We start from the raw sequence: 20942 nt of genomic DNA, 5'->3' as shown, positions 1-20942 counted from the left end.
CATACACCGCCATTTAAGTATTATATGTTGGATCTCGCTCAATGAACTCATTTAGGTGAAACGCTGTTATCGCTTGCCAGTGGCCTCTTTCTTCTTCCTCGCTTCTTTTCTTTTCCATTTTCATTATCTCGTCTGCGGTATTATACCGAAATGGTTTAAAATTTCTCTCCCCCCCCCTTTTTTTTTCGTTACTGTTCTTTGACGTAACTTTTAACTCACAACAACATAACGGTGATATTTCTCGTGTCGTCGACATTTTGAGTGCTTTTTCTTTCTTTACGTGAATTTAATAGCACGATAACGATTCCACTTTTGAAGCAGTTAACGCGGTTTGCTGTGAACTGAAGTATTTGTACGCGAGGAGAGACTCATCGCACTTATCCTAGGTTATGAAAGGACCCTGCATTATCGCGTGATTTGTATACACGTGCAACTTTATGTCGAGTTCTTAGTATGCGTTTGAGAAGTGTTTGTAACTTGTTTCTTTCGCCTCGAGGCATTGCGGAAGCTTGTATTTCGTTTTTTTTCCCGCTTACATCGCGCTCTCAGCTGAGTGTTTCTTTTTAAAGCTACCGCTTTGAAGTACACCGGGCTTTTCAGTAATCAATCTTCCCATACTGTCACAGGTACGTAATACGGAACAACAACAATCTCGATTTCCTTTTCCGTGCACGTGACGTTTATTAATGGTCTGTTCCCGCTCAAGTGCAGGCATTCCGGGATACCCGGGAGAGAAAGGGGACATGGGGCTGCGAGGGCTACCGGGATTACCGGGAAGCCCAGGCCCCGTTGGTCCCGTCGGACCCCCGGGATTGAAGGGAGACAAAGGTGAGCTCATTCTGCGCTTGTCGGAGACAGATACAGTTTACGACATGCACCCACTATATCTGCGACTCCATGGGTGCGAATGTGTCCTTGATGCGCTTCCTAGAAAAACTCACAGGGCCCCTTATACATTCGCCTAGGACGACGCGAAGGCGAAAGCTAAATTCTTGTTCTTCCCAGTTAATATATTAATCCTCCCCCGTTCTCCTCTGCGAGCTTTCTGCACCTAACGTGGTTTTGCACTGCCTCCAGGATCGGAGGCATCGCAAGTGTGGTTTTGAAGAGCGAAAACTTGACGATGTAACTATATCTACGAAAGCGAGTACAGACAGGAAAGACGCTCAACTTGCAACTGAGTTAGATAGGAATGAAATTAACCCATTGACAACAATCTCGCATGTGCAAGAACCTAGACAACAACACGCGTACGAAAGAACCAGTGTGCCTTTTGAGAAACGCGCCGAAACAAAAATGATAAGATTTGGTCCTAACACTTATTACGTCTAGAAGTGAACAAAACATGAATGCTATGTTTTGTCGGTGATAAGGTACTTCGTACGTAAGGTACGTTTTGTCGTTGATAAGTATGCAACCAAAGTGCGCGTTGTTTCGCTCTTCAGCGAATGACAAAACGAAGCGAAATATTCAGCGGAACGTCATAACTGTCGTGTGAGGGAATGTGTTGACACTGCTGTCAGAGATATTGCATTTTGCTCTTCACCGGCAACGTCTCAAGACACCCTGCGAAGACGCTCGTGAGCCTTCGCTCGAGCAGCTTGTTATGGGCCCAAAATCTCGAACTATTTGAAGCTGCCTGCGAACGTTCTCGCATTTGCATTATTCGTCCTAGTACTGTAATGATGACTTCTTAAAAGCAAGAAAACCACAAGACAGCCCAGGCCTAGCCGCTATTCCGTTCCCCCAAAGCATATGGCATTAAAGTGGATAACTTTCTTTTGCGCTTTCGCTCGTCGACGCTGAGGCGCTGATACGAAGCTGTGAAGCGCGTTCGTCACCAGCTATTACAGCTTTTTGAGATTCACAGGGGTGGTCAAAACTTCTAAGGCCACGCTGCCATAAGAATACATGGGATAGTGGCCTGGGAACTTTTGACCTCCCCTGTACGTGCTGTCGCGCGAGTGCTTTGGGGTGTCTGAAGCAGCAGTAGTTTGAGGAAAGGAGAGACGCTTGTTTCTGCAACCCCTAAGGGAGCACGGCTCCGCATCGTTCGAGGGAGGAAGAAGTGCAAAGCGAGCGGAAAGGAGAGGCCACCTTCTCGAAATATGAGTAACCACAACATTGAACGCCAGACCGTCGAACTTCTTTTTCCACTGGAAAAACCGGTAGGCGCCCGGCGGCACAGCGAATCGAACCCAGGCCTTCCGGTTGCGTCTGGAGGTTTATATAGCGGTGCGCTGGGGAACAGCACCCATACTTCCCCCTTCTCCCTGCAGGGTAGCAAACCAGGTATTTATCTTCTGGCTAACATCCCTGCCTTTCCTCATTACATTTATCTCTCTCTCCTTCCTTCACCTTCTCTCCCATGTGGCGGCTGCGGGAGGATAGTAGTCGCCCTTCATGCTGGTGCTCGCGCCATTGGAGACAACACACGCATAACGAATCGGCCTTAATGTAGAGCCTCCCGTATACCACAACTCTGCAGATATGCTGGTTACCGTCTCTCTTCACCACGGAGTCGGGCAATGAAACAGCAAGTGCCACCAAACATGCACCTGCGAGCGCGCCATTCCATCCAAGTAATTTTCCAGAAGCCTTCGTCCATTCGCTACACTGAAAATCATTGTCGATATTTTTCAGCATATATTGCTTAAGTAAATAAACCAATGCACCTTTACAACCAAACGTTTCAACTGTAAACGTATTTTCTCACTGCATATGGGCTTGACATCGTCATTGGATCCCTGTTCCAGCTTTCGCTGTATTGCAAATATAGAGTCGTAGTGGTGGCCGCTTCACAATCTCCTATTCGCGATTAATCGCGCCCTCTCCCCAAGAAAGGACCCGTAAATATTCCGCAAAATCTCTGCAGCTTGACCAATGACGCGTTGGAGGTGCCTTTAAAGACGACCAATGAAAAGAGAAAACGTGACAGACCCCTCGGGGGAGGCTCCGGTCGCTGCGGGCGTTCCGTCGCGGACGTGCCGAGTTTCATGCGAGTATATTTGCGCCAGCTCAGCATCAAGTGCCTTTCCGTGTTTCACCCATGGTCCGGGCCGCATCAGCAGCGTCGACTGAGGGTAGGTTACGCTCGCCGAATGGGAACGGCCTTATCGGTCGGGCCAGAATGGCCTATGACGCGCCCTGCTCCGGCAGCATCCGCGCATTCTTCTATGCTACCAATGTCCGCTACGTGACGACGTTGTGGGCTTTCCCTCGGCCACCGTTGCCCGGTTGAAAAGCCAGGATGACGACGATACGGGCAGCGGGTAACGTGCGCCAACCCCGCTGCCATTGGCTTTTCGTCGTCAGACAGCATCGAGCGTATAGACAATGGAGGCTCGATAACTCCGGTGGCTATACGGGCGAAGGGTAGTATAATTTCACCTCCAACTCTGACCAGCCCGTTTCACCCGCAATGGATACCGTATCGACATCATTGTAGTCAGCTTGAGCAAATTTCGTGCCCTCTAGGATGTCGGATGGAAAAACACTGGTTGATTCAACGTTCAATCTTCGATTCTGTTTGATGATGTGTTGATGTTCCATTTCGTATATTTGAAAGATGTCGTTTGCGAAGCCACCACCCGTACGCCTATTGCATTGCATATTTCTGCTTGGCAGACGAATCAGTTCCAATCAAGCACGCAGCAGTGATTTTTACCAACATAGGAGATATCTTGTTTCAAAGGATCCCTGCCGAAGACACACGTATACGGAAAAGGGGTGAACGTTCCTTATGAGGACTGCGCGTATGCACCGAGAGTGCTCTGGAAAAAAGAAAGAGAATTTTGAGTCGTTCGTCTAAGCAACGTTGCAGACTCGCTTCGAAGACATGAAAAGTGCATACTACTTAATGTGTTGTGACTCCCAGTTCACCTGCACGATCGAAAAAATTTTGAGTACACTAGTTATGGCTATAAAGCCAGCAATATGACACTTGTAGGGCGTCTCATCCCGTGAAATGGTTTGTGAAGTGGCAAACAAACAAACAAACAAACAAACAAACAAACAAACAAACAAACAAACAAACAAACAAACAAACAAACAAACAAACGAACGAACGAACGAACAAACGAACGAACGAACGAACGAACGAACGAACGAACGAACGAACGAATGGACGGACGGACGGACGGACGGACGGACGGACGAACGAACGAACGAACGAACGAACGAACGAACGAACGAACGAACGGACGGACGGACGGACGGACGAATTTCCAGCATCTGACTGCGACAGAACAAGTACCCAGATGCGCGTATTTTTGGTGGCAGATATTATTACCCTTTGTGTGCAGGCGTGCCTGATAAGGATAAATGTCCAGGCCGCTTAGAGAGATTTGCAATCGGAGAAATCCCGGAACCCGAAGCCTTCCACAATATAAACGCCCCTCGTATGGGCTGCTCATGTTGCTGTAGCATCATTACGGCGATGTTCGAAATGCCGTAAATGCATGCCAAAGAAGTTGCATCAGGAGACCAGGAAATAGACCCGCTCGAACGTTGAACAGATTGGCTACCAAACCTTCCGCGGAGGCAAGGGCCCTGCGACCGTGGCTGCTTCATCTATTTTTAAGCAGCACGAGCGCTGCTAGGGCGCACCTCAATAAACTAGAAAATGGCCGCCCGTTTGCGCGCGTGCAAGCAATGGCCATACAAGAACAACAATTCCCTGTAAGTAACCAATAAGCACAGCAAAGAGACCACTCAAGCCCAAAATCGCCAATACGTTGGTAAATAATGCGGGCGAAATGCATTCGAGTACTTTGACGTGCACGTTAAAGGATCCCAAGTAGTCAGAATAAAGACAGACTATAACGCTCCCGTTCCTCACGTTGCTTTTTTTTTTTAATTGTATGTGTTTGTTCACGCCTGCTTTTTCTCTCCGCTTTTATTTCAATCTTTCTTTCCCCTCCCTCTTAGTGTAGGGTAGCAAACCAGATGTAATTCTCGTTAATCTACCTGCATTTCCCTCTTGTATCTCCCTCTCTGCCAGAATTACTTTTATATACGTTGGTAAAGAATGTGGTATACATTTTTAGCAAATGTGAGGCTGTTATCGAAATGTCTGTTCAAGAAACACGGATTTTCTGCAGAGAAATACCCACGTTGTGCTTTGTGCACATCATGATCTCTTTGTGTGCTCAGCATTAATTTTGCCACCCCGACGTGATATCAAAACAGCAAGTTTAAATTTGTGCGACCATTTCAAGGAGGAACACATCCGTCGCAGTCACAGTAATCCTTGCTTTCTAGACGTCACGCGCAGTTTTCTGCATCCAAATTTTCGAGTGTAGAACGATTAGGTAGGCTGCACAGGGTTGAACGAATCGGCGACGCTTATGGTCGCGTTAAAGCGGGAGTTTTCCGCAGCTCGATATTGAAGAAGATGCCTCAGTGTCGGCACTGTATGTACTAGACCATCGGGCAATGGGTTTCGCTATGCCGGCCCCGTGCGCAACTTCTTGGGCCCGCTCACCCCGCGGAAGCTAAATTCCTTCTGAAATCACATTCTGGGATCGCGGTGCGGAAGGCCCTCGCGGCTATGATGCGCCGGACGCTTCAATCGCTAGGGATGGGGATTGTCTTTCGTTACGGTGCATTCGGCATTCTTTTATTTGCTCAAATATTTACTTGCGTCCAAAGGCAAAGAAGGCTATATGGAAGAGTAGAAGGTAACAATGAAAATAAGGAACCAATAAGAACGCGAAACCGAGTTGCATTACGAGGTCGCAAGATATTTTGACCATAACATGGGTTCAACTATGAGCTGGCGCCATTCCGAATCGATGATGAAATCTCGCTAGCCATAACAATATGAAACAGCGCCTGAAAGAAAAAAGACCGCTGCCGAAGGGGGGCCTTGGTGGAAGACATAGAAGTGAACTGGAGGGAAAAAATGATACAGAACAAACGACGTAGTCGGCCTATACGGTGTCAGGAAAACAACAACTGAAGAAGGCGAAGCACTTCAATAATCCGGTATTGGAGCAAGGAAAGAACGACCGGCGATGCACTCTGGATCAATGTTTGCTCACTATCGCCTCTTTTCCGATAGCTTCCCAGCAAGCAGCTACAAAGGAGTTCTGAAAGACTTCCTCAGTCGTCCAGGTAGGCAAACTCGTGCTTGCACTGGAAAATGTTGCGGGTCACTTCATAACGCAAGGCCGATTCGTCGGAATGTTTCCCTTCTTACGCAGCATACATACGAACAGCTCTGTTGACCCGGCCTCAGTCGGGTCAACAAACAATGAACTTAGGTGCAGAGACCCCGAGAATAAAAATATCACACGTCCACGATCTTGAGTGCGTGCCTTCTTTCTTTTTCTGTCTTCTGCTTAGAGTTGTTTTTCTTTTTTATACACACGTGCGTTTAAGAAATACCCACATGTTGATCGAGGCCGGCCACTCAATTTGTCTTGGCTGCAGCGCGATTAAAAAAAAAAGGCCGAATGGAAATAACGATGAAATTTGCACGTTGCATGTACACGAATTACGACAGACGCACACAACATATGTGTAAAGTTTGTCGTCTCGTCGGCGTTGTACTCAATCATAGTAAGACGGAATGTGTTCAAAACGAAAGTCACGTAATCTTTTGTGTGCATTAAGCATGCGTACACTGTGCAAATGCCAAAGATTAAAGAACGCAAGAGCACCGAGCAAACGACAGGACGAAATGCTTGTGGGGTTACCGTAACTGAAGCCAGTTTAATATCGTGGAAAATTTCATGACATCCCTCTGCCAGAAATGTCATCGAAACGCGCTCCTGATCAGCTGATATTGGTAATTTTCTAGCATACATTGGTTGATGTTAAATTGCCTTAAACTTAACTGCATTACACGAGGTCACTCACTAATGTCGAAAATTTCTTTCTTTCTTTCTTTCTTTCTTTCTTTCTTTCTTTCTTTCTTTCTTTCTTTCTTTCTTTCTTTCTTTCTTTCTTTCTTTCTTTCTTTCTTTCTTTCTTTCTTTCTTTCTAAACGTCATGCAGGCTCCATTGGTGAAACCGGGCCCGCAGGTCTGGACGGAAGGGACGGTCTTCCCGGCCAGCCTGGACTTGACGGAATTCCGGGGCCCCAGGGTCCGGATGGACGTCCAGGTGTTAACGGAAGAGACGGCCTAGACGGCATTCCGGGACGAAACGGCACCGACGGAGCCGACGGTCAGACATATGACTCCCATGCTCACTCAAACCGGTGTACATTGTCGGTTGTCTGGTCTGCATCGCTTAACGTGTTTTACAGCGAAAACTTATCAGATTACAACGGCAGTGGGGTAGTTGTCCGCCGCCGCCGCCGGTGTCCGTAACCACTATCGCGCGAAATAAGAAAAAAAATATGAAATGAGAAAAAAAAAATTCGACCGCTCTTACAGACTGTCATCATCAACCAAGCATTAGCCCTTCTAACTGCGGGTATGGTTCCGTGCCCTCAACCTCGCTTTCAAGATGAAGCGATGGCGTCAAGGTGGGCGACAGATACCGCCGGTGGTGCGTGTTATTCTTTGCTAGCCATTGGTAAGCAGCCACTCTGCGCTCTCGGTCATAGCTCCGGTGACGGTGATGGTGTTTGAGCTTTGAGGCCCTCATATATTACAGCGAAAGCTGTTATGAGATCACAACAGCCGATTTTTGCGCCGTGGTTGTACGCCCCCGCCGCCGCTGGTGTCCGTAACCGCAATCGCGAGAAATAAGAAGAATATGAAATTAGAAAATTTTTCTAGGAACGGATGGGATTTGAACCCGGGCCCTCTGCGTGAAAGTCGAATATTCTACCGCATGGCCACGCTGGTGCTTCAAACTCCTTCGCAATAATATCCTATACAGGTGTCATGTCGGTCAAGCAATCGTGTTAACATATATAATATAGTGTAATATAGTGTCGTAGAAGAGTAAAATAACAACCAGGCATCACACAATGCGAATTTCGCAACGAGTGGGTCGTTGAATGCTTTCAACCCACCATAAGAGGCTCAGCCACAATTATTCATCGTCATCAGCCACAGCAGAACAAAGTGCACATAATGATTTACAGATGTGTGGTGGGTACCTCGCTTATCCACAGAATGACGAAATATGGCATAGTGGGTGCTTCCCTACTTTATGAAAGTTACGGTGGTCTATGACGTAGTGGGTACTTTGCATGTGTACTTGTAATAGTTGCCCCAAGGGAGTCTACAACGGGTTCAGGAAAGGCCGCTCTTCCAGCTTTAGCTGTGACTGTGCTGTGTGTTCTGCGCAGGCCTGGCGATTTTTTTCATCAGCGTTGCCGTTGCTCGAAATTACGATGCTGCTTGTCATTTGGTGACACTGATGGTTAACAGGTATATAACCAACAGTTTAATACAATGCTTTGCTGGGCGGGTTGGTTCATGGTCATAAAATAAAAGCAGAGCGCAAATAAGAAGGGAAGTAGAGAGAGAAGAAGACGGGACGAACGCTCACCACCCACCATAATGAATTGGTAGTGAGCACTCGTCGCGTCTTCTTATTTTTCAATGTCTCATTTTTTTCGCTATGCCTTTAATTTAACACTACCAGTTTATTTTCAAGCAAGACCATTAAAACCGAGGGAAAAAATTTAGTGACACAGGAGTAACGGTTCGATAGTTTCGAGGCAACGGATCATATTCGCAGTAAAGATTTGTACCAATTTGTATCGTGCCAACGAGGATGGCGCCAAAGTATACGGGATGGTACTTGGTGTCGTACTCGTTGGCGCGATACGAATTCGACGAATGGACCGACATTAAAAGGTCTGTGGTTAGACAACACCGATTCCAACCAGAAGAGACAACGAACGTTACAAACACCGTTTACGGCCGCAAGCTTGCGCACCATGCACTCGTGTCGCGTTGCTAAGCTCGAGGGCAAGGGTTCGATTCCCGGCCCCGGCGGCCGCATTTTGATGGGGGCGACATGCAAAGAACACCCGTGTGGTTAGGTTTAGGTGCACAGTGGTCGAAATTAATCCGGAGTGCCCCACTATGGCATGCCTCATAATCATATCCTGGTTCCGGCACGAAAAACCCCAGCGATCATTGTCTCAGCGCAGCCGAATGCCCGAATCACGGCAAGAAGCGAGCGGTCTAGCGCTAATTCTGACTGTATAGGATAATGTATGAACAATATGAAGGAAAGCGGCATGGCGAACCTGGAAAAGTATCTTCCAACATCATGCGATAAAAGCGCATCGAGTTCGCGTGGTGTGCAGACTGGCATTTCTCAAATAAATGGTTGTCTGCCATATATAAATCAGTATACTTACATATTAGGCTGCCCGGCTTAAAAAAGAAAAGGGGGATCATTGGCTCTGATATGAAAGCGATATGAACATGTTACGAGCGCGAGCGAGCTAGGAACGAGAGTGCTTTCGTGCACCTTTTGATGTCGCCGCACTGCCGTGTTTTTCTAGCGAAAATTTCGCGTCCGGTACTGCGGCGTTTCATTAACAAGAGGAGACTGACATTAATGGGTTGTACGTAAGCGTGATCGCGGAGTGCTGCGCATGCAGTCACGATAAAAAACCGAGAACGTGTACCATGTGGACGAATATTCACCATGTCATGGCAAGCGAAGGAAATAAAGAAGATGTGCTGTTTCGCCGTAAATTTTATTTCGTTTCGTTGAAGCGTGAGACGATAGTGAACTTCGAACACTATGTTTTAACGTATGACTAATTAGGTGGCAAATGAGATAATATAATGACGACGTAGCTAGTTGGGAAAACCTTCATGCGTACATAGTTATGCATCTCCGGGGGCTCTCAGTTCCTCGTACGCGCTTAGAAGAACCGATAATTGTGGGAAGCAATGAAAACAACACCTCTTAATGGACTTAAAACATTGCCGACATACCTCTCGCTCACAGCCATTGCCATGATAAATCATGCCGGGCGTTAAGAGCTAGCTGGTGATAGAACAATAAAAAGAAGCACGAGCAGTTGGTACATATATCTTCATCAGAGGAACCAGACGCGCCTCCTTGGAGTATTCATTCACCGTCGCCGGGCCGAAATGAGGTAATGTGTAAAACTATCACTGGCACAAACGTTCCGTTTACGCTTTCGGTTGGAAGCGTTGCATTACTGGCAATTTTAATAACTCATCCAGGAAGCGAAAAATCTTGCTAAGCAGGTCGTGCTATATCGGGAAGCGACGCGGTCACGTCTTCAAACAATTCACTGACGATTACGATACTGCCTAATGCGAATTCTGAGCGCAGCTTCGTGTTGGGGCAAGGCCAAGTGCGTTTGAACTTCTGGCTTTCCGCAAGGTGTCGACTACGCCATAAATCATAATTTCTGGGAAGTAGGACAGCGCCCACTACGCCATTATTCGTCTTTCTGCGGATAAGCGAGGTACCCGCTACACATCTGTAAGGTATTATGTCCACTTTGTTGATGCTACATGTGGCTGATGACGATGAAGAATTATGGCTGAGCACATTGTAGTGGGTGGGAAGCATTAAACCACACACTCGTTGCGCAATTAGCATTGTGAGATGACTTGTTGTTATGTTACTCTTCTGCCACGCTATATTACACAGGTTAACGCCATTCCTTGACCAACAAGACGCCAGTATAAGGTATTTTTGCAAATGAGTTTCAAGCACCAGCGTGGCTCTGTGATAGAATACTCGACTGCCACGCAGAGGGCCCAGGTTCAAATTCCGTTCGACCGGGGGTGTTTTTTTATCCTTTCGGTTACTTTTTCATGTCTATCGGTTACGCCACCGACGGTGACGCCGCTCAGCACAGGAACGGGCGCCTAAGAGCTGCGCTCTAAATTGACAGTGCCAATGCTGTATGTTTCCATATACGGAAGAGCGCAACAGTGGAACTTCCAGTCGCCGTCACATGCGCTGGAGTCACGTGATCCGAGCAGAAAGGCCACGTATGACGTCACACCGCCATTATAGAACCTGAATGAAAGGGAGAGGTTCTGCCTGGCGTTGCATAGGTGTCGCTATCTTGCCAGTGTCCGTGGTTGCCCCGTGTCCCTGGGGGCCAGTAACCCAGGCCGTGGCGCTTCGCGGTTCTCGCTATTTTGCCAGCATCACTACTGCCAGAGACAGGGTCGACAGTGACGTGCCGCTCTGCCAGGGACGTCATACGCGGCGCTTCTGTTCACGTCACATTATTCTGCCGCATGTGACGGCGACCGTAAGTTCAACTGTTGCGCTCGCAGAATATAAAAACACGCGCCAATGCAGTGGCGCTGTGAGTTGCATTAGAAGTATCAAGATTTAGATCGAGCTATTGAAAAGGCTGCTGTATACTTGTGGCGTGCAGTAGTTGATGCGTTCGGGGATGCTAAATAGGAGGAAAAGGCTATACAACATAGGCTGTCACTCTGGAAACTAGCCGACTACGCGACAACACGTTTATCCGCACAGTTAATATTTAGGGCGTCACCATGTTGCGAGAAGGCAGAGGCAACGACAACTTTCATGTAAAAAATCTCGGTGGACAGGTCAGAGCCTACACTTCATTAAATTTAAAAAAAAAGAGAAACTGTTAACTAATTCCTTGCTGCTTCTTAGGTAAGGACGGGCTTCCGGGTCCTCAAGGATCACCTGGGGCCAAAGGAGCCGCAGGTGAGCATTTGGTAATTACACTTGTTTCCGGGAAAAACATAACATATCCTTTGAGCGACATCACTCGAGTGTCTGATCAGGTGGTTTAGCTATAATCACATCACAAGCCCAGGAGGCTGGCTACAACTATACGTTTGCTGCACATAATCTAAACTGGCGATAGCGACATAGCTTTGACCTAACTAACGTTAGGTTTGTTGCTGTATGAGACGCACTATTGTGACAGTGCTGATGGTCACAGTGATTGTGACAGTCAAAGAGGAGCACGTCGTTGTCACTCGAAATAAGTTCGAAAAGGCTAAAGATATTAGGTGGGCAATGTAAACTTAGAACAGACTTGCACTATACCTGTCACTCTTTCAGTAATGCTCTATGTTAAAACATTGCATGTGTCTCCGAAATCAGACTCTAATGAAGCCAACCGACAATGAAGCCGGGAAAAGTGGACGGCGAAAACAACTCGCCGCCGGTGGGGACCAATCGCACAACCTTCGAATTCAAAGGTTGTGAGTTGTTTTTTTCGCCCACTTTAAATCACGTCCATTCATGCGATAATTACACTTCAATTAAAACTAAAAGTAATGACCCCACTGCTTTCCTTGGTTTCCTTAGGCTCATTAGGTCGTGTCTATAACAAGGAAACGGGTTCCTCGACCCATTCCCCTTCTTTCGTCCAAAAACAGGTGGTTACATATGCGCTCTGAGAACTCAATCAGTCCCTCCTGGGACTGATTGTTTTAAATGATTACTTTTTCATTCATATCATTAAATGTTTTCTTGCGAATTCCGCAGGCATTCCTGGGCCACGGGGCAAAAGGGGACTACCCGGTCAGCCGGGAACTCCTGGTACGTGGTTCAGCGAAAAGCAGTTAGTTTAATTACACCGATTTTAAAGATAATTATCGTTGAGGACGTTAACTCACCGCAAACGCAAGGCGTTTGTTGATTACTGAGAACACCCCGAAATAACGTGTCGTCTCTTTAACCAGGTATTCCCGGCATCACCGCATGGGCAGTGAACGGCTCCCGCACACACAAGACGGAGGGCCTGCTCAGTAAGTCCCACAGGACTGCCACACCACAACAGTAGCACTTTTATCTCGCCCACAGCATCATACTACGAATGCGACGGTTACTGACAGCGCTACTGCGCATTACGCTAATGCAACGTGACGTTGCCGCGTTTTTATCCTAATTACAATGTCGAAAATCTCCACTCACGCGAATCGATTAATCTTTACTTCTCTTTTTTTTTTCGCTTCCAGCGTTTGTTCGTCACGTCCGAACTAAATAACATCACCGGAGCGGTCGCTTAGTACGCGTGTCCTCATTTTCCTGTGCATAATCCGTTAAAACAAAACACGTCATAACTATGAGAAAAAAGGGGGTACAAATGACGTGTCCTCACAGATTGCTCGCGTAAGTGAATTCATTGTTTCCTCAGAGGCGTGTAACTGTATTGGGTCAGACGGTTTGATGTTCCAACAGTAGTAACCTACCCTTTTTTTTTCTATTACTCGCTGTATCTTTAACTCGTATTACTGAAAGCACGTCCCATCCCATTTATTTTTTTCTTTTCACTTAGTTTGCGCCAATGTTGCGCCATCGTGGGAAGTTTCTGACAGATGCGTTATCGAAATGGCTCGCTCTTTTTGTACCGTTTGTTAGTGTTTTTTTTAAAGCCTTTTCGACCCTAAGTGAAAAAAAAAAGAAGGAAGAAGTCTATACTTGAAACGTGAGCGGCACTTAAAAGGTCAGAAAACAAGGATCAAAAGAAAGACATTCTAGTCACGTTTACTTTGTAGGCACGTTATAATTTATACGCCAATAGTTGCGAAGAACAACCGAGAGCTTCGATTCTTGCACCACTTATGGCGTTATTTTATTGCATGCAGAGCTGCTTTTATGCCGATATACATTTCTACTTGTACTTTGCACTTGTTTGTTCGTTTCCTTTACAACGCACTGAAATAAATTTCTTTCCTAGCGACGACAAGAGAATCGGTGCACACAAATAAAGAAAGAAACGAACGGCTGGCGCCACGCATGTATATATGGTTTCCTGATGTGCGAATACGTCTACCCAATTCGCCTTCTTTGACAGCTAGAAACGTGTTGCAATAGAAAGATTGAAGGCCAAAGTTTTTACCCAAAGTGGCGGACAACAAAAAGCACTCTCGGTCTGCACTTAGAAATATGAGTCGCGATGCCTTGTTCTAGAGACTGCTACTTGTGAGATATGCGTAGGCGTGACGCAAAGCGATGGGGAGCAGCACGGAATGAGAACAATATGGAATAAAGTGGCATTCAAGCCGAAAGGTGCGCTACTGACCTACGGAAGACGCGCATAACATGTATTGAGTGGCCGTGCATTCGTATAAGCATGTCAATACGAATAAAGCTCGCGTGGTCTCTTATGCGTTCACCTAACACGACTCGAAGGCGAAAGCCATCTCCTTGTTTTTTTTCTTCTCAGTCGATGTATTGATCCTCCCCGCCCGCTTTCAAAGCACGATGACGTCACCAATTTTGGCAATATGTCAGGTCATGATGACGTTATGTGGTGACGTCATCACGTGATGAAGATTTTTTGCATCACTCGTGTTGACGCAGACGGTAAATGTTCGTGTTTGATGAGGCATATAAGGCATCGCCTTAAAGTTACAACGCACATTCGGTGCTCGTCATAAATCAAGTACGGTTAGAAAAAGGTTAGATAAGGTTAGAAAAAAAAAAAACTCACAGGGACCCTTATGCATTCGCCTAAGACGACATTCACCATCCAGTGTGACTACTTTACCGTCCACTCTATGTATCCCTCGTACGACGCTTGTCTTACTTTTTGGTCACGTGAATGCCGCAGTGACGATGTGAACGCGCAGCTCGCGCGCGCTGGTGGCCACGTGACCTCTTGCACGTCATGCCGCATTTCTCTCAAGGTCACGTTCGCATGAGACATGCAAGGCTTTTGCCCTAAAACGAGGCGCAAATGCAGAACAGGGAATCGTTGTGATGAGGCAGAGAGCAATAGAACGAAAAAAGAAAACGACAAGCGTAATTTGGATAGGATGAAAGACAACAGAACGGATTAGTGAACATACTTAAGCGGGCGATCATAGTTGGTTATGTGACAAATGGGTGGTTGATCAGAGTGTTGTTACCAACACAGTTAGATTGTGTTCGTTTATGTATAGTAGCCGTCGCAATGATGCCTCTGGAAGCGAATCACGGTATGAGGACGTGCGAGGATTAATTGGAGTCTTGAGATCGAGTTGTGTAGTGCGTGTATAGTTGGCACAGAGAAATGCTAGTCGAATATCTCATGAAGAGAAACTTTCTTATTACCGGAATGGCGTATACATTCAGAATAGACAACTCCTGAAGCGCAGCGTCAACCTACGAATCACAACGCTAGAGAACGGCATAGCCCGACTCACTATCTTGTTTCATGATGAATATATATATATTGTGGCGAAGCAATTGGTACTGTTAAACGGCTGCGTTCCCCAGCGGCTCCTAGTGGGTCGTCCTCTTGTAAACGCCGCTCGCTCTCGGAGCCCGTGCTTTGGCCTGGACTGTCGCCATAGCGAATTGTCGCCGAGTCCCGTCCAATAAACCGCTTAACAAATTGGTGGAGGTGCTGGGTGTAGGCCTCGGCGCTGTCCTTGCGCAGCGCAAACCAGGGTTCCCCGAATATGTCGTGGCATACGCAAGCCGTACGCTTACCAGAGCCGAGACCAATTACTCAGTCACGGAAAAAGAGTGCCTGGCGATCATATGGGCCCTTACAAAGTTTCGACCTTATTTGTATGGTCGTCCATTTGATGTCGTCACCGACCATCATGCACTATGCTGGCTGTCGTCATTGAAGGATCCCTCAGGCCGTCTCGCCCGCTGGGCACTTCGCCTGCAGGACTACGACATCCGCGTGCTGTACCGCAACGGACGCCAGCATGCTGACGCCGACGCCCTGTCGCGCTCTCCCTTGCCTGACGACAATGCCCCCTGCTCAGTATCTCACATGGCTGTTGCTTCAATCAACGTTCACACCATCGCTACCGAACAGCGCAAGGATAAATGGATCACCTCGCTGATCGACTTGCTCACTGATCCGTCGGCAACACCATCCACTGGCGCGTTGCGTCGTCAAGCCCACCATTTCGCCGTTCGTGACGACCTCCTGCACCGACGCAATTACAACGCCCACGGCCGCCAGTGGCTACTAGTAATACCCCGCTGTCTGCGTTCTGAAATATGCGAAGCCTTCCACTCTGACCCGCAATGCGCGCACTCTGGGGTATCCAAAACTTACCACCGCATACGACAACGATACTTCTGGCGTGGGATGTACCGCTACGTGCAGAAGTTCGTTCGCTCCTGCCTCGATTGCCAACGCCGAAAACCTGCAACGCACGTGTCGCCAGCAGGTCTACAACCATTACCTTGCCCTAACCGTCCGTTTGGGCGCGTGGGCATCGATTTGTATGGACCCCTTCCTCTGACTTCGGCTGGTAACCGCTGGGCCATCGTCGCTGTTGACCATCTAACGCGATACGCCGAAACCGCCGCCCTCCCAGCGGCTACAGCGCGCGATGTTGCCTCCTTCCTACTACACAGATTCACACTGCGTCACGGTCCACCCCAAGAGCGTCTCAGCGATCGAGGCCGTGTCTTCTTATCGGAAGTCGTGGAAGCCATTCTGAAAGAGTGCCATGCTGTTCACCGCAAAACTACTGCTTACCACCCGCAGACGAATGGCCTAACTGAACGCTTTAACCGCACGCTCGGCGACATGCTGTCAATGTACGTCGCCGCTGATCACACCAATTGGGATGCCATTCTGCCCTTCGTCACCTACGCCTATAATACCGCCCCTCAGAGCACTACTGGTTTTTCACCCTTTTTCTCACTGTACGGAAGGCACCCGTCGCACACCATCGACACGATACTTCCATACAAGCCGGATCCATCTGAGTGTGCGCCTATTTCTGACACAGCCAGGCTTGCTGAAGAGTGTCGCGAGCTTGCCAAGACATTTACGACGCAGGAACAAGAACTGCAGAAGAGCATTCGCGACGGCACCACCACTTCTGAGCCCACGTTCCTCCCTGGAGCGCTCGTATGGCTCTCGGTCCCTACCACTGCAAGTGGCCTCTCTTCAAAACTGCTGCCGAAATACGAAGGCCCATACCGGGTCGTCGAGCGCACATCCCCGGTCAACTACTTGATCGAACCCATCGAACCAGCTTCGGACATGCGCCGTCGAGGGCGCGACATAGTCAACGTGGAGCGCCTCAAGGCCTACTATGACCCACTCATAGTGAAGAGCTGTTAGGTCGCCGGACGGCTCCCTTTTCGTACCCGGGGTAATTGTGGCGAAGCAATTGGTACTGTTAAACGGCTGCGTTCCCCAGCGGCTCCTAGTGGGTCGTCCTCTTGTAAACGCCGCTCGCTCTCGGAGCCCGTGCTTTGGCCTGGACTGTCGCCATAGCGAATTGTCGCCGAGTCCCGTCCAATAAACCGCTTAACAATATATATATATATATATATGTATATATATATATATATATATATATATATATATATATATATATATATATATATATATATATATATATATATATATATATATATATATATATATATATATATATATATATATATATATATATATATATATATGTGTGTGTGTGTGTGTGTGTGTGTGTGTGTGTGTGTGTGTGTGTAAGCCTTGAAAAACGCGGCGTGTCGTACGGAAACTCGCGTGACCTTAAAAAGCAGGGTTCGAGCTGGAGTCGAACCGAGGCATTCTGCGTGGAAGTCGAGTGTTCTACCACAGAGCTGCTCCAGTGCTGAAATTGCTTTGGAATGGCAGTCGAGTGTTCTACCACAGAGCCGCCCCGGTGCTGAAATTACTTTGGAAAACGACACTACATAGGCATCATGTCGAGTGAGGAGTCGCGTTAACACACTTAATATTGCGTGGCAGAAGCGCATAATCTCCTCAGGCGTCACACCATCTAAATCCGCCTCTTTTATAATGCCACGGCGCATGCGCCCTTCCTCTAGCGGAAAAGTCGCGAAGCGCCTGTTGGTCTCGGAGCGTTTCTTCCTGACAATACCGGTTGTCCCGGCCACCACCGAAACCCTACCAAAACGGCAAAGGGCCGCACAGGGAAGTGGAAAAGGCGCATTGCGTAACGAGTGGGAATATTAAAGTTTCCCACCCACTACAGAGGCATCATCCATCATTCATCATCATCAGCCACGGCACCAACAAAGTGTGTAGATACGAAGGTGCGCGCATTGCCGTATATACAGACGCGTAGTGGGTACTCCGCTAAAGCCTGCATACCTTTGAAAAATGCATAGAAAGACGAAAGTGCGTGCATGAGGCGTTCGAAGGGACGATTTAATGCAAAACATAATGTACTACTTGCTCGGTGCTGCTCATTTGACGTGTGCAGCTAGGCTTTAGCCTTCTAGTTTTGCAACAGTATAAACACGCGCCGAATTTTTATTTAACTTTAATGAAAACCTTAACGATAACCTCCAATATATAAGCCTTGACGTTGTAAAATCGTTGCAGCCTGTATATCATAAGTATTAATGTGTCCGAAATGCAAGCGTGCTTTAACTGCTCATGTTCTGTCGTCCTAGAGTTGCAGGTACTATATAGCTAGTTGGCTGGAGCAACGACAAGCACTGACTACAAAAATTACTAGTATTCCGTGTTCTAGTTATAACTCATACTTTCGATATATTCTTTTGCTTTTTCGTTTCTCATTTGGCTCCGTTTACTCCGTGCTCGTGAAAACGAGTCGCAGCCAAATAAATGTCTTTCTTTCGAAATGCGACTTCCGCGCAAACGCGCTGCTCCTCGGCTTCTCGTCGATCTGCTTCGCACACGCGTCGTTTTCACCTTCGTACGCAAGAAAGAAAAAAACAAAAGCGAAACAAAAACATCGCAAAGAATCAGCTTTAAGACTCCAGAGTATATATATATATGGTGCGCGTTTAAGCTGTTAGGTTGCCGAGAGGTACTAAAGTATTCCCGTGAGGCACGCACTCGCATGCTTATGTTTGCGCACGAAGGCACGCATGCAAGCAGGGGAGAATACGGAATAGAAAAGAGACGAACAAGCAAAACGGAACAAAGCAGCACATGGCAACTCTTCCCTTGGGTGCCCTGAATTGAGAAATAAGCGAAAGAAGAAGACGGAGTGGAACGGGCCAAAGCATCACAACCTCGCGCGCCGTCTAGAAGTTCCGCGTCGACGGAGGCATTTCGAGATCCGCAACGCCTGGCGATCAGGAAAAACGCACGCTCGTCGGGGCGCATTTTAAGTGTCGCCTCCTCTCGAGGGAGTCATTGCGGATTCCAAAAACTCGCTGACGAGTGAGACGCACGGCGAAAGATGTTTTATGGCTTCGGGTGAACGACCACGCGACAGAGGAAATCGAATACCGTGAACGGATAGGTCCCGGCATGAACCGTGCAGTGCGGAGGAAGCACACGACGATGTCGGAGATACTAATTGGGGTTGTCTAGTGCACGCAGCAACTCCACCAATTGGAAACAAGTGCTTGAAGGGACGAGAAAGTGAATCGAATAATCATTTTAGACGGAAAGACTATTATTTGAAAACTCTACTGTCGTTAATCTCATCACCATATGTTTATTAATAGAAAAGAAAATCAAGGTGCATTTCGATCGCATCGAACTGCGGCCACCTTTGACGGGATCCGAACCCGTGTCTCGGGGTTAACAGCGCAACAACCGAGCCGCTGTGCTATCGCGGCGTATGCTTTAGCAAGCTTCTAAGTCATCTCAGTTGTATCGACGCATTCATCATCACACTTCATTAATTTAACAATTTACCTTTCTGTAACTGCCCTTGTTGAAAACAACTGCAGTCAATTAGTTCTACGCCCACAAGGTATATTCGCAGAAGGAAATGTTAGGATATGCCTAATTGTGTACTGCGACGGTACAAGATAAACTTTAACAAGCGTAAAAATATGCGGCTCAACATTTTTTCGGAGTTCATGAGTTGAACCGAGATCCAGCACCAGCATAGAACGGCGGCTATACCAACTTAACCAATCAGGACGCCGGTAGTCAGCATCTCGATGGCACTGCCACTTACTGCGCTTCTTTTAACGACGAATCAAATATATTGCGCGCTGAATTAAAATGAGTGTTTGACATAACGTTCACTGAAGAAATATATCTGAAACCGTGGCCTCGCCAGGGGGCGGGTCAACTGCACTGCAAGCCATAAGAGGTCAGCTGCGCTTTCTCAAGACAACTTAGCACTGCGACCATCTGTGATTGTGAGGAAAAACGCTGCTATGTGTGCGCGCACATCACTTGTTCCCCATTTCCATTGCCCCTGACTCTTTACGCCGGCTTCCCTCTCCCATAGTGTAGGTTAGCACACCAGATGCAACCTGCTTAACCTCCCCGCCTTTTCTCCTTTGCTCTCTCTCCAGACAGCTGTGACTGAGGCGCAGGCCCGCATCCAGGGAGGGGGGGGGGGGAGATAGGGCTAAAGGTCCCTCCCTTCCCCTCCCCTTCCTACCCCGCCCCCCGGAAATTTAGATGGATAAAGGTGTTTTACCAAAAATAAATAATGAGAATAGGCGTTTTTCTCAAATAGTCAAGGCCTTCAGCAAGCACCCTCCACCTCACCCCTCCGAAAAACATTCCTGGCTACGGTCCTGCAAAGGCGTGACCATATAAATGATAAAGCAACAGACCGAGACATCGCGATGTGCTCCTTCCGATAAACGAGAAGAGTGGCAGGTGTCACGGTACGGTACCGTTGGAGATCATGTGTTTGTATCCATTCCGGTCTCGTTCTTAGGCTGCGGAAGCGTGGTGGGTATGTAGGCATAAGGCACCTCAATTGGAGGCAAATTGAAATGAATCATACCATTTTCCGAAACTATATTTCTGTTACAATGCCATCAGAAATTGCCTGCGACAACTAGTGCGCGTGCTTCAATCAGGTTTCTTCCCTCCGATTCAATTCTTATAACAAATTGTGGCGGGAGACCGCCAGCGATTACGGAGGCACGCCAACATGCGAGCCGCGATGGCGAAACGCAAGGACGTTGCTAAGTGAAAATAATTGTTATATAACACACCGCGCCTTTGTTTCATATGCGATCGAATTAGCTTTGAATGTATGTCAACATGAGTGACGTAATTTGCGTTAGATCAGCATAGCCGCGACGTAGAACACAAACGCTGCCGTAACCGGCTTCCGGCCTGGCTGTGACAGTGTTGCACAGTTTCACCGAGCAAGTAGGTAGCAGACTCCCGTATT

The 20942-nt window shown here is 47.6% G+C and overlaps 1 protein-coding gene across 1 annotated transcript in view; it reads left to right on the top strand.

Annotated features, from left to right (window-relative positions):
- The window catches only part of LOC119389459 (uncharacterized), a 47031-nt gene that overhangs the window by 9074 nt on the left and 17015 nt on the right, over positions 1 to 20942 (top strand). Inside the window, exons 3-7 of the mRNA XM_037656735.2 lie at positions 712 to 828; positions 7003 to 7173; positions 11554 to 11607; positions 12400 to 12453; positions 12597 to 12662. Of these exons, the coding sequence (XP_037512663.1) occupies positions 712 to 828; positions 7003 to 7173; positions 11554 to 11607; positions 12400 to 12453; positions 12597 to 12662 (462 nt within the window). The remainder of the gene's footprint in view (positions 1 to 711; positions 829 to 7002; positions 7174 to 11553; positions 11608 to 12399; positions 12454 to 12596; positions 12663 to 20942) is intronic.

Source organism: Rhipicephalus sanguineus, chromosome 4 (genome assembly GCF_013339695.2).
Source record: "Rhipicephalus sanguineus isolate Rsan-2018 chromosome 4, BIME_Rsan_1.4, whole genome shotgun sequence".
NCBI lineage: Eukaryota > Metazoa > Arthropoda > Arachnida > Ixodida > Ixodidae > Rhipicephalus > Rhipicephalus sanguineus.
This window is presented reverse-complemented; position numbering and strand designations above follow the sequence as displayed.